We start from the raw sequence: 19,218 nt of genomic DNA on the forward strand, positions 1-19,218 counted from the left end.
CCCTGAGCCATGTTTCTGTAATTACTATGACATCCCAGTCCCATGTTCCTAACCATGCCCTGAGTTCATCTGCCTTCCCTGTGAGGCCCCTTGCATTGAAATAAATGCAGTTTAATTTATTAGTCTTACTTTGTCCCTGCCTGCCCTGACTGTTTGACTCATTTCTGTTCTCAACTGTGCCCATCTCAGATTGATATCTTTCCTCACTATCTCCCTGGGTCCCACCTTCCCACCTTACTAATTTTAATCCTCCCAAGCAGCTCTAGCAAATCTCCCTGCCAGTATATTAGTCCCCTTCCAATTTAAGTGCAATCCGTCCTTCTTGTGCAGGTCACTTCTACCCTAAAAAGAGATTCCAATGATCCAAAACTGTGAATCCTTCTCCCATACACCAGCTCCTCAGCCATGCATTCATCTGCTCTATCCTCCTATTCCAGCCGTCACTAGCTTGTAGCGCTGGGAGTATTCAGATAGTACTACCCTTGAGGACCTCCTTTGTAAATTCCTGCCTAACTCCCTGTAATCTCCCTTCAGAATCTCAATCTTTTCCCTCCCTATGTCGTTAGTTCCAATGTGGACAACAACCTCTTGCTGGCCCCTCTCCCCCTTGAGAATATTCTGCACCTTCTCTGAGACATTCTTGATCCTGGCACCAGGGAAGCAACACACCATTCTGCTTTTTCGCTGCTGGCCACAGAAATATCTGTCTGTACCTTGGACTAGAGAATCCCCTAACACAATTGATCTCTTGGAACCCAACGTACCCCTCATTGCATTGGAGCCAGTCTCAATACCAGAAACTTGGCTGTTTGTGCTACATTCCCCTGAGAATCCCCCACCCCCTACATTTTCCAAACAGCATACTTGTTTGAAATGGGTATTGCCAGAGAACACACCTGCACTAGGTGCCTACCTGTTTTGCCTTTCCTGGAGTTAACCCATCTATGTGACTGTATCTGAGACTTGCCCCCCTTCCTGTAACTGCCATCCATCACATACTGTTGCCGTTGCAAATTCCTCATTGCTTCTAACTGTCTCTCCAAACGATCCATTCGATCTGATAAGATTTGCAACCATGAGTGGCACTCATCCACAAATTCAATCAATAAGCTCATCAACCTGGACCCAAATACCGACCACTGCAGCGGACAGCTGGAACTGACAACTGGAAGCAGCAGATTCAAACCACTATAAATGCCGGAGGAAACATCACAGAAGCGCTTCACAGGAAGCTCCCAAGCACTGAGGATGTCACCTAGACAGGGGACGAAACGTCTGCAACACAAATTCCCAGCTCGGCGAACAGAACCACAACAACGAGCACCCGAGCTACAAATATTTTCACAAACTTTGAATGACTCATATCCTATTCCACGTTTAGTAGACTGTATTGAAAAGGTAGGCCAAGCAACTTATATTTCTAAGTTCTGTTTGGGAGGATACTGTTTGGCAGGTACCTTTATCTGAAGAGTAAAGGACTTTTCAGCTTTCGTGAGACTGAATAAACCATACCAGTTTAACATCATGCTGCTTGGGTCAGTATTAAGAATGTGCAGCCACATTTCAAAGACAAACCAATATAATGTCACGTACATAGACGATCTAGTGATTTGTAATCACATGTGGAACGAACATTTGGAGCATTTATCAGAATTAGTTGATCAACTTTGAGAGGCAGGCTTGGTGATAAACCTCGCTAAGAGGCAACTTTTTCACGCAGAGGGTGGTGCATTTGTGGAATGGGCTGCCAGAGGAAGTGGTGGAGGCTGGTACAATTGCAACATTTAAAAGACATCTGGATGGCTATATGAATAGGAAGGGTTGGAAGGAATATGGGCCAGGTGCTGGCAGGTAGGACTAGATGGGGTTGGGATATCTGGTTGGCATGGACAAGTTAGAGCGAAGGGTCTGTTGCCGTGCTGTAGGTCTCTGACTCGATAAGAGGGAGCTCACAATAGGTAGAGGTTTTATATCACCACCCCCTGGCCGTGGTCATCACCAACGGGGTGAAGTCTAGGAATTTTAGGATTGGTAGGGGTAAATGGCAAGGCTGCCCCCTCTCACCGCTGTTTACGTTGGTGATAGAGGCGCTGGCAAAGGCCATTCATCAGAACATCCACATAACCGCTCCGGAAGTGGGATCAAGGACACACAAGATTACACTGTATGCGGATGATGTCCTTCTGGTTTTAATCGAACCTGGTGACTTCCATACCCCATTTGATACAATGTATCAATTCATTTGGGGCTATTTCAGGATACAAGATCAACTTTGCAAAATCAGAGGCTATGCCTTTGGGGAACCTTAAGGATGTGCCAGAAGTTGAAGGTGGCCCTAGATTCCCCTTTAAGTGGTCATGGGCAGGGTTCTGATACTTAGGCATTTTTATTACCCCCAAGTTTGATCTGTTATTTCAGACTAACTTTGCTCACTTGCGTGACAATATTAGGCAAAATTTCCAGAGATGGGAGGCTCTTCCAATTTCATGGCTGGGCCGAATATCTCTCATTAAGATGAATGTTCTTCCTAGTTTGCTTTATCCCATGCGTATGCTCCCTATAATGTTTCCCAGGTCAACGCTGCGGAAGCTTATGGGATGGTTTGGTTCCTTTGTCTGGCATAGTGGGCAGCCTCTCATCAAACTAACTAAATTGCAATTGCCTCAAGGAGGGAGAGGAGTTGATTTCAGGAGGTATCAATGGAGTTCCCTGCTGTCCTTTGTCTGCGATTGGGTAGGTAACGATCCAAACTCAATATGGCTGGATACTGAGGCCTCCCAAGCAAAGTGCCCTCTTATTAACCTGTTGTTCATGGATGAGGATAGTTATGGACTACTGCCAGAACCCCATTGTCATTAGTACAGTCAAGGCATGGAGAGTGATGAGTCAGAGTGAGGGTTGATATCCAAGACTTTGCCACTTACACCTATAGTTGGCATGCCAGCGTTGACAGACTCAGGGATGACAGACTCAGGGTTCAAACTATGGGCAGGGAGAGGAGTTTCTCGTTTGGGAGACTTGTTTGAGGGGGAGGTTATGATGTCTTTTGAGCAACTGAGCTGTAAATACAGGTTGCCCAGCAGAGATCTTTACCCTTTTTCTTTTTATTATACTGATATTAGTTATAAAATTATTGAAAAATACAATCAATAAGTTTGTAAAGTTAAAAGAATTTGCTAATAAATATATTTACAAAAAAGTTATTAGAAAATTTTCCATACCATTGATGAAGAGGGAAGCACTACAATTCCTGGGACTGAGTGGTTTTGATCGAAATTTCGTGCCAAGTTTTAGCAGTGTAGTTGCTGCATTGACTGACCTGAAGTGTAGAAAATTTTATTGGATAGAAGAGTGTCAGAAGAATTTGAGAACTGAAAAGCTGCATTGACCACTGCTCCTGTGTTAGCAACACCTAACTACACAAAGACATTCAAGATGGCTTTCAATGTGAGTGATGCGTGTTGGTGAAGTACTCCTGCAAGCTGACAAGAGAATAGAAAGACCTATCAATTTTCTGGAAAAATAAATCAACAGAAATATTCCACAATTGAGAAAGAACCTTGAATTTGGTGTTGGTGTGCATTTATGTTGCCAGCAATATATCTGAGACAATTGCACATACTGATAACCCCTTATAGCTTTTTTTTCTCTCCCCAAACCAAGCAAAAAATTCCAGACTGTTTAGATTGCAGTCATTCAATTTGAAAATTATACAAATGACAAGTTGAGAGAACAACATTGTAGACGCAGCGTCACGACTCTGAAGACAGAGGCTTTCAGTGACAGAAGAAACAGATTGAAATGGACTGATAGCAGAAGAATAAAGGTTTATTGAAAATAAAGCCATCTTTGTATGTTGATTCATTTTTTTTGGCGGGGGGGGGGGGGGGGGGGGGGGCAGGGGGGGGAAGAAGAAAGCTGAGACAAAACTGTGGCTTTAAGAAATTTAGTTTATTCTGCTTTTTTTTAAAAAATGAAGAGGCTGTGTCAGCGGTGATGAGCAGCCTGTTCCAAGCCAATAAACAGATTGTGAGGCCTTGGAATTTAACAAAAAATGAAACAATAGAAACAGCATGAAGAAATGGGTTCAAGTTTAACTTTCAGTAGCTGTTGGGGTTTGGAAGCTGCTGTACATCTTTCCCTGTTACAGCAAAATGCTTGAATTCTCAGAGTTTTCTCTTTATGTTCTTTCCTCCTGAACTGCAAAATTGCATGTGAGAATCAATTTTACTGAATTTGCCTTTGCCAAGGATGTGTCTATGGGATATTACTATACTGGAATAGTTGCTGTTTGTAGTTAATAATCTATTCTAGTTGCATAACTAGAATATTATTATAAGCAACAGATATTTGAAGTTATAGATGTGAAATTACAATTTGGAAAATTTGAGAGAGGTGATGACTCAGTGGCATTAATCACCAGACTACTGATCCAGAGACCCAAGTAATGTTCTGGGAACACATGTTAGAAACTCACCATGACAGAGGGTGGAATGTGAAAGTCTGGAATTAAGATTCTAATGATGATTATGAAACAGTTGTCAACTGTTTAGAGAGAAAAGAAAAAATCTGGTTCACTAATGTCCTTGAGGGAAAGAAACTGCCATGCTTACCTGGTCTTGCCTACATATAACTCTAGATTCACAGCAAAGCAGTTGACACTTAACTGTCCTCTGGGCAATTAGAGTTGGGCAATAAATGTTGACCTGGCTAGCAATGCTCATATCCAATGAATGAATAAACAAAAAGGGAACGAATAAGGGGGAAAAATTGAAAAGGAAAAGATCAGTTAAGACAAATGCAAACTATTAAATAGGAGATCAAACTAATGACAATAAATAAAGAATAGAACAACTCCATTGTAAAGAAATTTCGGCAATCTTTTTATTTTTTTTTAAAATCTGCCTGACTTACCAGTATTTGCTGAGCTCTCTCAGTTTTGTTGTATGATTTATAGCAGCACGCCAAGCATATCTTGATGAAAACCAAAAACATGATACAAGCATTGTGACAAAAGTAAATAACGTGATGCAGCATCACGTGACATAAAATTAGTATGTTACAAGGTTCAGTGTGATACCCGGGCTAGACTTCAAATGCATGTTTGGCTATCTTGTAAAGGAGAGTAAACAAAAATAGGCAAAAAAGAGGAAAAAATAATATCTTCAATAAAAAACATTTCCTACATTTTAAAAATAATTGCAGATAAAATTGTCAGCTTCTTCTTCCTTTCCAAATCATAGACATGCATGTTGCCAATATTCATCCACTGGAAACTTTGTGCCTGCATTAGATGTGAGCAAAGATTTGAAATGACAACATCCATGGAATGAGAAAATGGCTTATTACACCAAAGCTATTTCCTGATGAAGAGGAGTTACTGACTTCATGCTATTAGTAGAGATATGGGATAAATGAACTATACATCAATTATAACTTATTCTCTTTTCATGAAAGCTGAGAGATAAGATAGCTCAAGGTAGCCAAGCACCACTTTGAACTGTGCCTCAGATTACTGACAATCTTATCACGTCTCTAAAATGATTGTTAAAAACAAATTTTTTTAGAGATGCACAACTGCATATATGGTACCATTTACCCAATTGGCAAAATGTTCCATCACAAAAATGCAAAAACATATCAAACTGCCAAGTATACATTTTATTTATAACTTCCCTAAAATGTCAAAAATATTTACATTTAATCATTTTATATATGTTAATAAAATGTAAGATTCATTACAAAATTAAGATGAGAAACATTCGCCTAAAAACAAAAATAGCAGTTACATACTCCATACGGAGCTACAGTTCCCCTTACAGACCATTTGTTCATGAAATGTTAAAATAATTTATATAAATTATTTTCCGAAAATTGGATGAACTTCAGAAATTCGCTCAGTTCTGTATACTGTATAACTCTTATATATAAACTGCATCCAAGTATTAAATCGATAAAACAGTAAAACTTTTCACTATTTGTGTCGGTTTACTTTTCTGCGTGTGACAGGCTTTCGGAACACAGGGATCAGTTTTTTCCTCTTACAACGAAGTGTCATTTTGTGTTCTACAGATTCAGCATCATCATTCCCTCCTCTTTTGCTGGATCGTGTCTCCAAAGGACTTGCTAAAGGAGAAAGAAATTCAAGTTCCACTTGTGGAGCCACCCCTGAAGCCTTCTTAGCTTTCCTGCAAAACAGAAACAATCATGGTGTTAAAACACACAAATTTCACATTAAGTCATTCATGCTTTCAACACATCAAACAAAAATTAAGGTCAATCTTCTTCCTCAGTAATGCAGAATTGTAAATTAAAAGCATCATTTTATGCTACTTTGCAATGTTTATTTTTGAAGAATTAGATGTTACCTTGGAGTCCCTCTTACTCGGAGTCTTGTAGTTCTGCTTCTTGTATTCATCTTCTCTTCCTCCTCTTCCTCGTGTTTTTTACTTTTCTCCTCTTGCTGTGTTTTAGCCACCCTTACTTTGGGGACATTATCATCCAAAACAGCCAACTCCTGACGTTCACACAAATGAAAATGCACAACAAAATTATTACATTGCTTACCAAAATGCACAATTATTATTACACAGCCAAATACCTTCTGGATTATTAGTACTAAACATGGTTAGGACATCAGCCAAGACAATTTATAAATAAAAGACAAATGAGGTTATTTAATATCTAAAGCTTAATTGTTGTACAGAGGTCAGAGCATAAACCAGGAATGAGGGAGAAAGTAAAGCCATTCAACCCACAAAGTCATTTATTGACTGTGCAACCTCCCTCCAACCCCTAAAATGCTCATCTACAATTTAGGCTCAACTTAAATTTAACGCACTAGCCCCAAGAATTTAACTGAAATATTCTTATTTTTACATATCCTGTATAATAATAGTTTTCAGATAAACAATCTGTGTACTAGATCCTAAAAGATGATTTGTTTACCTGCTCTTTTACCATCTGAGAGACTGCTTTGCTGGTCCTCCTTCTGGATCTTGTTAGAGGAGTAGAAAAAGCAAATTCTGGTGGCGGCTGCACAGAAGACTCCTGTAACACTGTTTTCTGAACTATTAGCAATAAAATTGGAAACAAAAACTGTTAATGAATGGTCAATTAAAAAATGACAAGTTCATTATATTCAGGGAAGTGAAATTCCAAACATATTTAAACACAGTTTGTTAAAAGATTCAAAGTAATCAACAGATGCAAAAACTTCAATGTGCCATAGAAAATTCACACACCCATTAGTAGTAAATTGAAGACGTCAGCAATCTACTCAAACACTGATTAAAGTTCTGTTTTTGCAACGGGTCTTGGATAAATTCTGCTTTCTATTTTAAATACAAACCTGGAGACAGGAGAAGGCCCCTTCAGCCTGCTCCATCAATCTAGATCATGACGGATCATTCACCTTAACACCATTTTCCCAATTTTCTGTCTCCATATTCCTTGACGTTATTAGTATCTAGCAATCTATTGTTCTCTGTTTCAAATATACTCACTGACAGACCTTTCACAGCTCACTTGGGTAGTGAATCCCAAAGGTTCACTATCTTCTTTGTGAAGATATCCATTTAACCCCAAAAATGCTTTGCCCTTATTTTGAGATTGTGTTCGAGACCCACCCAATAATCACAGTTAACATTCTTTCTGTATTCATCCTGTCAAATCCTGTGTTATGTTCTTATTTGCATAATTGTGAAGTGAACCTAGATTCCGTTTTTCCCCAAGGCTCTAATATCATCTGTTGATGAATGTTGAAAATAAAATACACATTTTGCTGAAGCGTTTTGTGTACCCGTCAGGACAATTCACAAGAAATGCCAAAATGTAAAGGGAAAATACTCTTACGATACAAGAAGAAAGTATCGATTGTTTGCAAAGTGAATTGACTGGTAGAGGCATATCCTCTAAGCTGCTCACAAGAAGGTACTGACCGATACCCAACTAGGCAATGCTTGCAAATCTGACAACAGTGTCCAACATTACTAAATACTGTCCAATCATGGAACTATGCCTAATGAGAAGACTTACGCTGTCAACTAATTTAGGATTATCAATAAAGCTGTGTGGCACACTTGTGGACTAGAAACTATATTATACATACCCATTGTGCCTGCTTCAAATCAATGAACAGGTGATAACCATTCTTTGGTTTATTTCTCAGGGCAATGCCTTGATTAGTGTTAATCTGTCCGTTCAAAATTTAAACACCAAAGATAACTCCAGTATGGAGGGATTGCCTTACGAGCATGTTAGGATTCAATTCACGGGAGTTTAGAAGAACGAGATGTTATCTCAGAAGTATATCTTAAGGGGAGTGACAGGGTAATCACTGAAAGGATGTCCTGTAATGATGGTGTTGGGGACCAAGTGCAAAGTCTCAAGAGTTAAATGGCACTAATTTGAGATTGCATTGAGGAGGCATTTCTTCTCAGAGGTTTGAGTGTCTTCAGAACTCCTTGCCACAGAGAGCTGGGGAGCAGAGTCCTTCTGTCTATTTAAGGTTGAGATCAATTCATGATCGATAGAAAAATCAAGTTTTACGGGGAAAATGCAGGAAAGTGGACATGAAGAATGTTGAATCAGGCACGGTCCTATGAATAACAGAGCAGGCTTCAGATGCTGAATGGCCTACTCTTATTTCATATGGTCTTACACTGACCTTCTGATAATCTATTTCCAAATCAAGATGTTGTGTAATTTGGAAGAGAACCAGAGTAATCAGGTCTTTGGTCATCTGCCCCAGTATTACTATGTTACAGTATTTTAAGTTTTGCTTTATGACACTCCTGTGAAGTAAAGCAGAGCCTTATAATAAAAATGGTACATAAATACACGCTGTTGTTGTGTTCACTTGTGCCTACTGTGCTCATCTTTCTAGATGGTAGAGGTTGCAGGTTTGGAAGCTTCTGCCAAAGAACCCATAGCTAGTTGCAGCATACGCCTTGTGGCCAATGTGTTTATAGTACATTCACACTGCTGCACATGAATGTTTAAGGTGATAGATGAGGAGCTGAATCAATAGTTTGAAGTGTCAATACGTTAGTAACAAATATTGAAACACATGATACATGAAATAACGGATAAAGAGAGTAGGAATAATCACAAAATATGGTCGAGGTATTTAATGAATGTTTTGTTTCTGACATTAACAAACTGGAAGATAGTGAGAATGGCCTAGTTGAAAGCAAATGACCATATAAAGAAGAGATGCTGAAAAGGTTGACAGCACTCCAGATACAGAAGTCACCAGGCCCAGATGGGAGGTATCCCAGATAGCTGACAGGGGCAAGGGAGAAAATTGCAGAGCAGTCAACAGAAATTTCCAGGCCTCTGAACACAGGATTAGTCCCCAGGGACTAGAGGATTGCAAATATGACACTGTTGTTTAATAAAGGGGCAAAGGATAACCCAGGAACAACAGACCTGTTAGACTGACATCAATAGTGAGAATATTGATGCAGACCATAATACGGGATAAGGTAAATATATACTTTGAGAAAAATAAGCTAAGACCAAACAATCAACATGCCTCTCAGATTTAACTGAGATCTTTGACAAGGTGACACAGGCAGTGGCTGAGGACCGTACTGTGGCCGTTGACAGATGTGGACTTTCAGAAAGAATCTGATAACAGTGCCATATGGCAGGTTGGTAAGCAAATTAGAAATGTTTTGGAATGATGGATTCTAGGTAGAATGGAGTAGAAGTCGGTTAATAGATAGGAAACAGTGGAATATAATTAGAATCTGAAGGGGAGCAGGTGGATGATAGATTGGCATTTCTCAGACTGGAGACAAGTTGAAAGTGGTGTTCCTCAGGGATCAGCACTTGGTCCTTGGCTTTTTCTAGTTTACTTAAAAAATTTGCAGAAGAGTGTTTAGGATGAAATCTCCAAATTTGCAGCTGATATTAAGCTAGGGAGAATAGTAAATTATGAGAGCGATGCTGAGAAATTCCAGAGGGACATTGTCAAGTTGGCCAAATGAGAAGATGAATTTCATTGCAGAGAAAGGTAAGATAAAAGCAGCACAGAAAATACAGGCTCAAATGGTACAAATTTGAAGGCAGCACAAGAGCAGCTAATGTCAGGGCTCAAGTGCACAATTCTCTAAAGGTGGCCAGGCAAGTTGAAATAGTTAAGGAAACTTATAGCATCCTTGGGACTTTAAAAGAAGGCAGACAGCATAAAAGGCAAGGAAGTGATGTTACACATTTACAAATTGTTGGTCAAGCCACATTTGGAGTACTGCGTTCAGTTCTGGGCAACTTAACGAAGGATGTTAAAGCCCTGGACAGAGCACAAAAGGAGATTTACTAGAATGATACCAGGAAAGAGGGAATTTAGACAGAAGGAAAGATTAGAGAAATTAGATGGATTCTCCTTGGAGCAGAGATGATTAGAAAAGGTGACCATATTGAGGTGTTCAAAATTATGGACAATTTTGACAGAGGAAAGAAGGATATTCTGCTTCCACTAGATGGTATGGCAGTAACTAGGGGTCACAATTTCAAGACTGTCAGAGAGCTAGGTGTGAAGTGAAGAGGAGCTTCTTTACTTAGTGCTGCTAGGATTTGGAATACACTACTTGAGAATGTGAAGGCGGCAGATTCCATAGTTCTCAAAAGAGAGTTCAATATATATTTGAAATTAATGAAATGAGTGTGTGTTACGGAGAAAGGGCTGGAGAATGGGACTAGCGAGGTAGCTCTTTTGGGAGGTAGTACAGAATGGCCTCCTTATGTACCGTAAAATTCTAATGATTCTTAAATCTGTTGTTTAACACTGATCATGCATCAGTTGCTGGATACTCTATTTCAGAAAGAATGTACAGCTCTGAAAAAATATAATCAACACTGTACAAGTATTCACTAAAATACGAGACAAATGGCTACCATTGTTACAAAGAAAATATTGAAGTATTAACTTCCAACTGAATCACAGAAGACAAAGAAGGAACTGAATTTTCAAAAGCGAGGGCTTAAGTAGTGAAAGTTTGATGTCACTGATTTGAAAGTTAGTAGGAGAGCACAACATTTTGGAATATAATTAGATTCTGATGGGGAGCAGGTGGATCAAAATGGTCATTTGCACACTTGTCCTCATTACTGAAGTTAAGGTTACCTGCCAGTTCTTTAGGACAATGTCAGTTTCAAAGAGAAAGTAAATACAGTCAATACCTCTGCTATTGTTTCACAATGAATCCCCTTTGATCTGCTGTCAATTGTTAAGTCTGATTAAGTTAAAAATTAGTTTTTTCAATTCTTAAATGTACAGCCATTATTTCTTCCATATATTCCACTCATGGTACACCATTCACTTTTATCAACATAGGCAAAATACTTGTAAAACAACCCTGTGTTCCTTAATGTCCATGAAAGAGTGCTTTGCTTATTCACTATTAAATACTTTCTTTAAACTTCAATTTGCAACCTGTCCTGAAACAAACAATGGACACTTACCAGCATAGTCTTCACTGACTTTCACAGGCCACTGGACCCAGCATTTTAAATTAAAAATTTCAAACCTACAACACCCCTAACCTCCTATTCCACCCCAAACTTCACAAGATAACTGCTCTCCTCTATTTCTGGCTTTGTGTATTCCCAGTTTTAATAACTCCAACATTAGAAGCCATGCCATCAGTTTGAAGGCTCTAAATTCTCTCTCTAAATCTCTAATTCAGATTTAAGTGCGCCTCTGAAACCTGCTGTCTTGACCAAACTATCCTGAAATTCCACCTTGTCTTGGTTTATTTGTTAATACTATGAATAACCTTCAGGATGTTAAGGGTGTTTAAGAACCCATGTCATTGTAAAGAGCAGTCGACACAAACCTTGTTTGCATGAGTACCTAATTAAAACCGGAGTACCAATTTGAAAATCTGAGTCAGTATCAACAGGATTGTTGGTGAGAGCAATGACACATAGTGAATCATAGTGTCACAGATGTACAGCACGGAAACAGACCCTTTGATCCAACTCGTCCATGCAGACCAGATATCCTAAATAAATCTAGTTCTATTTGCCATCATTTAGTCCATATCCCTCTGAACCCTTACTATTCATATACCCATCCAGATGCCTTTTCAATATTGTCACTGTACCAGCCTCTACTTCCTCTGGTAACTCATTCTGTACAAACACCATTGTCTGTATGGAAAAGTTGCCCCTCCGGTTCCTTTTTATAACTTTCCCCTTCTCACTTTAAAAATGTACGCCCTTCCCCATCTAAGGGGAAAGGCCTCGTCTAAATTACACAACCATGTTCCTCATGATTTTATGAGCCTTTTTAAGGTCACCTTTCACCTCCGACACCCCAGGGAAAATAGTCTATTCAGCCTCTCCCTATAGCTCAAATCTCCAGCCCTGGCAACATCCTTGTAAATTTTTTCTGAACCCTTTCAAGTTTCACAACATCTTTCCTATAGGAGGGAAATCAGAACTGCATGCAACTCTCCAAAAGTAGTCTAACCAATGTCCCATTCTGTACCTGCCAACTCCTATACTCAATGCACTGACCACTAAAGGCAAGCATACCATATACCTTCTTCACTACCTTATCTACCTGCAACTCCACTTTCAAGGAACAATGAACCTGCTCTCTACGGTCTCTTTGTTCAGCAACATTCCCCAGGACCTTACTATTAAGTGCATTGGTCATGCCCTGATTTGTCTTTCCAATATGCAGCACCTTGCATATATCTTAATTAAACTCTATCTGCCACTCCTCGGCCTATCTGATTAAGATCCTGTTGTACTCTGAGGTAACCTTCTTCGTTGTTCACATCTCCAAATCATTTATATAAGTGATGAAAATCAGTGAATCCAGCAGCGATCCTTGTGGCACACCACTGGTCACAGGTCTTCATTTTGAAAAGCAACCCTCCACTACCTGTCTACACACCAGTTGTGTATCCAAATGGCTAGTTCTCCCTGTATTCTGTGACCTAGTCTTGCTAACCAGTCTACTATGAGGAACTTATCGATTGACTTACTGAAATGATATCCTAAAGATGACACCAAGGTACACTTTTGGGACTAAATGATTTTATTCCATTTTGAATATGTGCTACACTTGACACAATGGTTCATGATGAGAGTGATGGCTATTACAAGCCTTACGTATGCACACAAAGAATACTCCTATAAACACACAGACAAAGGGAATACAAAACCCAGAAATCCAATGCTACAAACAAGAGTCAGCTAGGCACTTTGAAATATAAATGTCATTGTAATTAAGATACTCCACTATGATTTCACACCATTTGCTTCAATTGTTTTAGAAATTCTTAAAACTAACAATTGTACAATATGAACACAGAGGCAAACACTGCAATTACATGTGACATTCATAGTGGTCATTGGAAAGGATCAATGGCTGGAATTAACTAAATCAAAGTAGAATTCAACTGACTCAAAAATGTATCCAGGAAATTAGTGATGAATGACAAGAATAATTCCAGTTCTTTGGAACTTAAAAAGTTATACAAGAAAAACTGAAGTGATTAAAACCAAATTCTGCTGAGGGGGAAAAAAAAAGCCTGATGCAGATATTCAAAAGTAATGCAAGATTCAAATGATAAATGATCAAGCCATTTATGTGGGCCACGGACCTAGAACCAGAAGAATCAACCTTTGTCTTCAGCAATCGGCCTGCAGGAGATGCAGCTGTCCGTGACAGTATTGGTAAGAGTGCTCGCCACATGGTCCTGCCTTCAGCAGAGGAAAACATTCATTATATTGTGGCAGGACCACTGTACTGAATCGATAAATTTTGAAAAGAACTAGATAGGGAATTCCAGGAGACATTATGGGTGATCAAATGCTACAGAATTTTGATCAACCACAATCTATAACCTCACAAACTGGCATATATCCTACTCTAACATTACCACCTAGTTAGGGATGAACCCTGGCTCAATGAAAGTGCAGGACAGTGTGTTAGGGGCAGCAGCAGGCACACCTAAAAATAGGGTGCCAATCTACTTGAATGCCAAGCAGAGTAAGCAGCATAAAATGTAAAAAGTACTCTAGATTATTTTCTGTTGCATCAAAAAGTTACAAAAGTGACATTCGGCGTCAAGTTGACAGTGTACACTTTATTTTTGTTAATGCTCAATCATTTCATGGACTGAGAGCTTTACTGGACAGTACAGCTTTTAGTGCTTATCCCTAACTGCCCTGAAGCTGGTGGTGTTGAGCTGCCGCCCTGAACTGCTGCAGTCCTTGGGGTATATGAACACAGTGCTCACATGGAGTTCCAGAGTTTTGAGGCAGTAAAGCTTGCAGGTGGTGGTGTTCCCTTTCTCTGCTGCCCTAAATCTTTCCCAAGTGCAGAGATATATGCGAAAGCAGTTTTACTGTGCTAGGTTCACAGAGATCGTCTCAGATCTGATACTAGTGATCCACTCTTAGATGACGGTATCATTGGATTCTACTGTACTGCGACCAAAAACACCTGTGCTAAAATTCCATAAACTTTGTTCTCAGCAGCAGGAGAGTGAAGTAGAAATCAGTAATGGGAAGTAGGGATGAATAGGTAGCAGATCTCATTAGTTTTAACCAGGTTAACAGGTGCTCACTCGTGTGGGAGAGCAAATGGAAGTGCAGTGAATAATAAGAAAGTTTTATTTTCCAGTTTTGCTTATCATCTGTGCTCATGCACAAAGTACAGCCACTTGTATATTTTATTCAAGTAAGCATGGTCACAGCTAAGAGAACTATTACCAAGTTGATAGTAAATTCCTTCAAAAGGGTTAAAAATTGGTATAAAAAAAGAGAAAACATAATTATTGCAAATTTACTTTTCAAAAAACCCAGCAGTGATGCATTTAGCATTTACTCAAACACTATATATTGAAATAGTAAGAATTACTGTTTTACTTCCAGCAGTTCTTTCCACCACCCTCATCCAGCTGGGTTTAGCTATTTGTCTTTGAAATGGAGAATGCTTTACAGCAGAAATAAAAGGCATAACAAACGTTACACTTTAACGTTTCAGGCAAACAATAAAACATTCCAGATTTGTGAAAGTAGTGTAAAGTAGAATTATACCTTTCATTTCAATTTTGGGCTATACTGTCTACTTAGTCAACTAAAACAAAATAGTCTGATCCAAATAGCTTAGCACATACATTAAGAAAACGTTTAAAAGACATGTGAACAAACATGGTTAAAAGCTTTAGCCAAAATTACCTTTAGACTTTTTTGATGATCTTGTAAGAGGAGGAGAGAAAGTGTAAGAATCTTCTTCTGCTAAAATTATTGTCCGTGAATCCGTGCTTTTACCAGGTCTCCTCCTAGTTGGTTTGTGGGTAAAAGTTACTGTAAGCTGCTCCTCTTGCCTGTCATCCCCAACATCATCTTTAACAACAAACTGAGTTTCTTTGCTTCTAACAGTCTCCCTCCTCTTTGTCTGTGAATTAGCAGGCAGGGTTATCTCAACATTTGAAGTCAGTTCAGCAATGTTTTCTAGTGCCATAAAATGGGCATCTTTGGCCCTACTTCTTGTAAGTCTGCTGGGTGTTGGTGGCACAGGCACTTGTTCATTAATCTCCAATGATGAAAGTGGGTCATTTTGTACTGCATGAACTTCAGAAAGTTTCCTACTTTTCTTTCTCATAGAAGGACGAGTAGTAGGAGCATCAGTTTGCTGACTTAGTGGTGTTTTTAAAGGGTCATGCAAGATGGGTTCTGCATCGGCTTTAACAGCAACACTACTTCTTGTGGATCTCAAAACTGGCACAGTTTCAGTGAGATGTGAGCGCGGTGTTTTGGTGACAAGCAGACTACTTTCTATGACATTTTTTTTATGACTGTTAGTTTCCCTGGATGATTTTGAGGTAGGATGGACAGTGTCAAACTTTTGATCAGTTGGCACATCCTTTGGGTCAGCAAAGTTACTTTTCAGGATCTCAACTACACCAGTAGTAGTTCTCCTTGTACTCCTCCTTGGTGTTGCAGTTATTTCAACTTTGGGTTTAACTTCCTGTATTTCCACGAACACAAGCTCCTCACTATCTGCAACACTGCCTTCGGTCATCTTATTACCTTTTCCTTTCAAGGAATTTTTAGGTGTTGCCATTTGCTTAGTCTGGATAACTTTGCCAGTCTCATCTGCTTGTGTTTTCTTTATTGTCTTGCTTTTACACGACTCACTCCTCTCAGTTATTACTGGCGCATCTACCTGAACAGGCAAAATCAGTTCAGACAATTCTACCTTTGACTGATCCACTTTAAGAACTTCTATAGAATTCTCTGGTTTGGCCACTTTAATTGGTTCAGTCACATAGGGCAATGCTTCAGCCAAGTTACGTTGATCTTCCAATGGTTCTTGAAGAACCAAAGAGTTGTGTTTTATATATGACTGTTCTTCACTTTCAAATACATTAACTTCTGGAGCATCTTTATTGCGTTCACCTAGTTTAGTTTCTGTGCATTCAAGTGCAATTGCCTTTTCATTCTCAACTGAAGGAGGCTGTTGATTTTCCATAGTCGATGTCAACAGTTCAACAGGCTCATCCCCATTATTATTTTCCAACATTAAGGTTAAGTTTTCTGGATTATCATAGTGGTCTTCAATCTCAACAACGTCATCCTCAGCGTGACTCTCAGTTTTTACAGTGCTATAGGACTGCTCTGCAAGCTCGGAGTTATACCCTTCGATAATTACAGCTGATTCATGCTGTACTGGCACTGTAGAATTTTCAGTCCAAGATTCCTTGCTTGAAGGCAGCACTTCAAATTCACCATCAACATCCTGCAATCAGAAGACAGGAGGTCTGAATCAGAAAATATTTCACATATTCTCTATTTAAGCACATATATTCAAACACCTTTCATGTATATCAGAACAAATACAAAAAAAATTCACAACACAGTTTGTTTAACATTCATATAAATGAATTACAATTAAAATAAGAGAACGGCCAAAGGTAAGCATTTAATTTAACTATCATTTGCTTCCTTCTCAGTGAAAAAATATTTTCTTTAAAAAAGGTATGTGTCACATCCTAAAAAAGAGGTACCACATGAGAGTTTTATTCTCAATTTTACATGTATTGATTCCCAAAGTCCCATCACAAAGTTTCATTTTAATATTGCATTGAAATTATTTTGAATCTAGTGGAGAAATATTGAGAAAGTAGGAAAATAGATCAGACAAGTGCCTGTAAACCTCAAGGGATGCAGTAAAATGTAAAATATGACATATATCACTTGGTTTGAGCAGTCAGTAAACCTTTGTTTCAAGCATACTTTTGAGGTGAAGTCACTGGGAGTTTGTTGCTATTTATCTGGATGAAAGCACAATCAGAATGTTGCAGTGATTCATTTAATGATAAGATGACATTTAAATGGAATGAGGCTTTGCTAGAGTTGCAAGTATCCAGAAAACAGTAAAATTAATCACTGGCCAACATCAAGAGAAATTCAAGGGTAGAACTAAAATCTGTCCACTAACTAATAAGTACAGACAAATGCCTACAGCTAGGAAGGGAGTCATGCACAGTTATCAATATTGTAGCATCTCTAGCTTCTAATTTGAATGCAACTTGGCATAAAAAAAACCTCAAATTCAAACTGAAGCAATGCCAAAACAAGAGAGATTAGTCGATTTGGAGGAGACAATGCAAGTGGCTCCAGGCTAAAGTGCACAATATAAAATAACTGAAATACCTTCTAATTTGAATCAATTCAGAGTCTAGGTTATGTCAGATATTGCAATCACATTTTCCATTGAAATCACACAATTATGTCAACACTCAAAACATTTGACATACTGAAACAATAAACGATTAGAGATGCAAAACTGTGACAATTCACGCCTTAATATGAAGGGTAAGATACATTTACAGTCACCAACAATTCCTACAGTCTCTTTATTTGGAGACAACTTTCTCCTTCATAAGGCAAACTAACGAATGATAATAATATTATTATTATTATTAATAATAATAATAAATGCCATAATGTTAAAACAAAATACAGAAAAATAGTCTGACTATAAATGTTCACCTGAAAATGCTCAGTGCTAACAGGAAGCAAACTTGCAAGTGGTTCATTCAGTGTACACACACCATTATCTTGCATTATTTCAACATCACTTTCCTCATTTATTGGCAATGCTGACTCATTTTCTTCTGGTTTTGACTGTGTATTGGGAATGCCTTCATCATCAACTACAACCACCACAGCTGGAAAAGAAACAAATACATTCCCACATTTAAATACAAAGTAAACAAAACTAAATATCCAATAATTACCATAGCTTTTAAAAGGGCTGAGACATTAATAACTGTTAAGATGACCTGTACATTTGAATATCATAAGCTGCACTAGTTTGAACAGTCCTCTTTTCATTGTATTGTACATAAATCTTTGAACCCCACTCCATAAAGAACCTTCATCACTGCTGTGACAATTTCTCTAACTCTTAAAACAGCAATATAGAAAACATTTATTTTCTCCATCTTTAAATTTCTAAATTAAGAACGCTATTTTAAATATAGATATTTTTGTGTTACCTTTATTGCTTGCAAGATACAATAGCTAAATTGAGAAAATGCAGACTCCAAATGGACTGTAACCGTCGTGCTTGGTGATTAAATTCCAGATATTCGCTTTATTCATAGTGGGGAAGCGTTTCAAATGAAATTAGGAACTGTATGGAAAATCATGTTAAAATATTCTACATTTAGTTGACCTCAAAAGGAACAGGAGTTAAGTCACTGCAATTCTGTTCTGTAATTCAAGTAGACCACAGCTATTCGGTGTCTTAACTCCAGAGATCCTTACTGGTTTTGAAATGCTCAATACCCTTGCCTAATAAAAATCTATCAATTTCAGCTTTGACATTTCAAGTGATTGGTGTCAACAATGTTTGGGAATAGAGAGTCCCCGATTTCCACTGCCTGTGTGTTAAGAAATGCTTCTGGCATCGCTGTTGAACAGCTTTATTCTAATTTTAAGGCTCTGACCTCTTTTCAGGCAAACGAGATTCTTTATCATTTCAACCATATGGATCATCTTAAACCTCTCAACTGGATCATATCCATATATCAATTATATTGAAGGGAATCTTACCAGAGATGCTTTAATATTTTAACCATTTTAGCCCAGTATAACAATGGTAAATCTATACTGTAGAGCCCTGTAATCCCTAACCACAGATTAACATATCCCACCTGTGATGTAGTGTCCAGAATG

At 38.5% G+C, this 19,218-nt stretch overlaps 1 protein-coding gene across 4 annotated transcripts in view; it reads right to left on the minus strand.

Moving 5' to 3' along the window:
* Positions 1–4,859: 4,859 nt before the first annotated feature.
* ahctf1 (AT hook containing transcription factor 1) overlaps positions 4,860–19,218 on the minus strand; it is a 96,177-nt gene continuing 81,818 nt past the window's right edge. For all 4 annotated transcript variants that reach the window (XM_072580454.1, XM_072580453.1, XM_072580451.1 and 1 more), the window contains exons 32-36: positions 18,028–18,206; positions 15,208–16,771; positions 6,949–7,070; positions 6,369–6,517; positions 4,860–6,188 (exon numbers count right to left, since the gene is read on the minus strand). In XM_072580454.1, coding sequence (XP_072436555.1) covers positions 5,975–6,188; positions 6,369–6,517; positions 6,949–7,070; positions 15,208–16,771; positions 18,028–18,206 — 2,228 coding nt within the window. In that variant the 3' untranslated portion in view covers positions 4,860–5,974. The remainder of the gene's footprint in view (positions 6,189–6,368; positions 6,518–6,948; positions 7,071–15,207; positions 16,772–18,027; positions 18,207–19,218) is intronic.

Source organism: Chiloscyllium punctatum, chromosome 11, assembly GCF_047496795.1.
Source record: "Chiloscyllium punctatum isolate Juve2018m chromosome 11, sChiPun1.3, whole genome shotgun sequence".
NCBI lineage: Eukaryota > Metazoa > Chordata > Chondrichthyes > Orectolobiformes > Hemiscylliidae > Chiloscyllium > Chiloscyllium punctatum.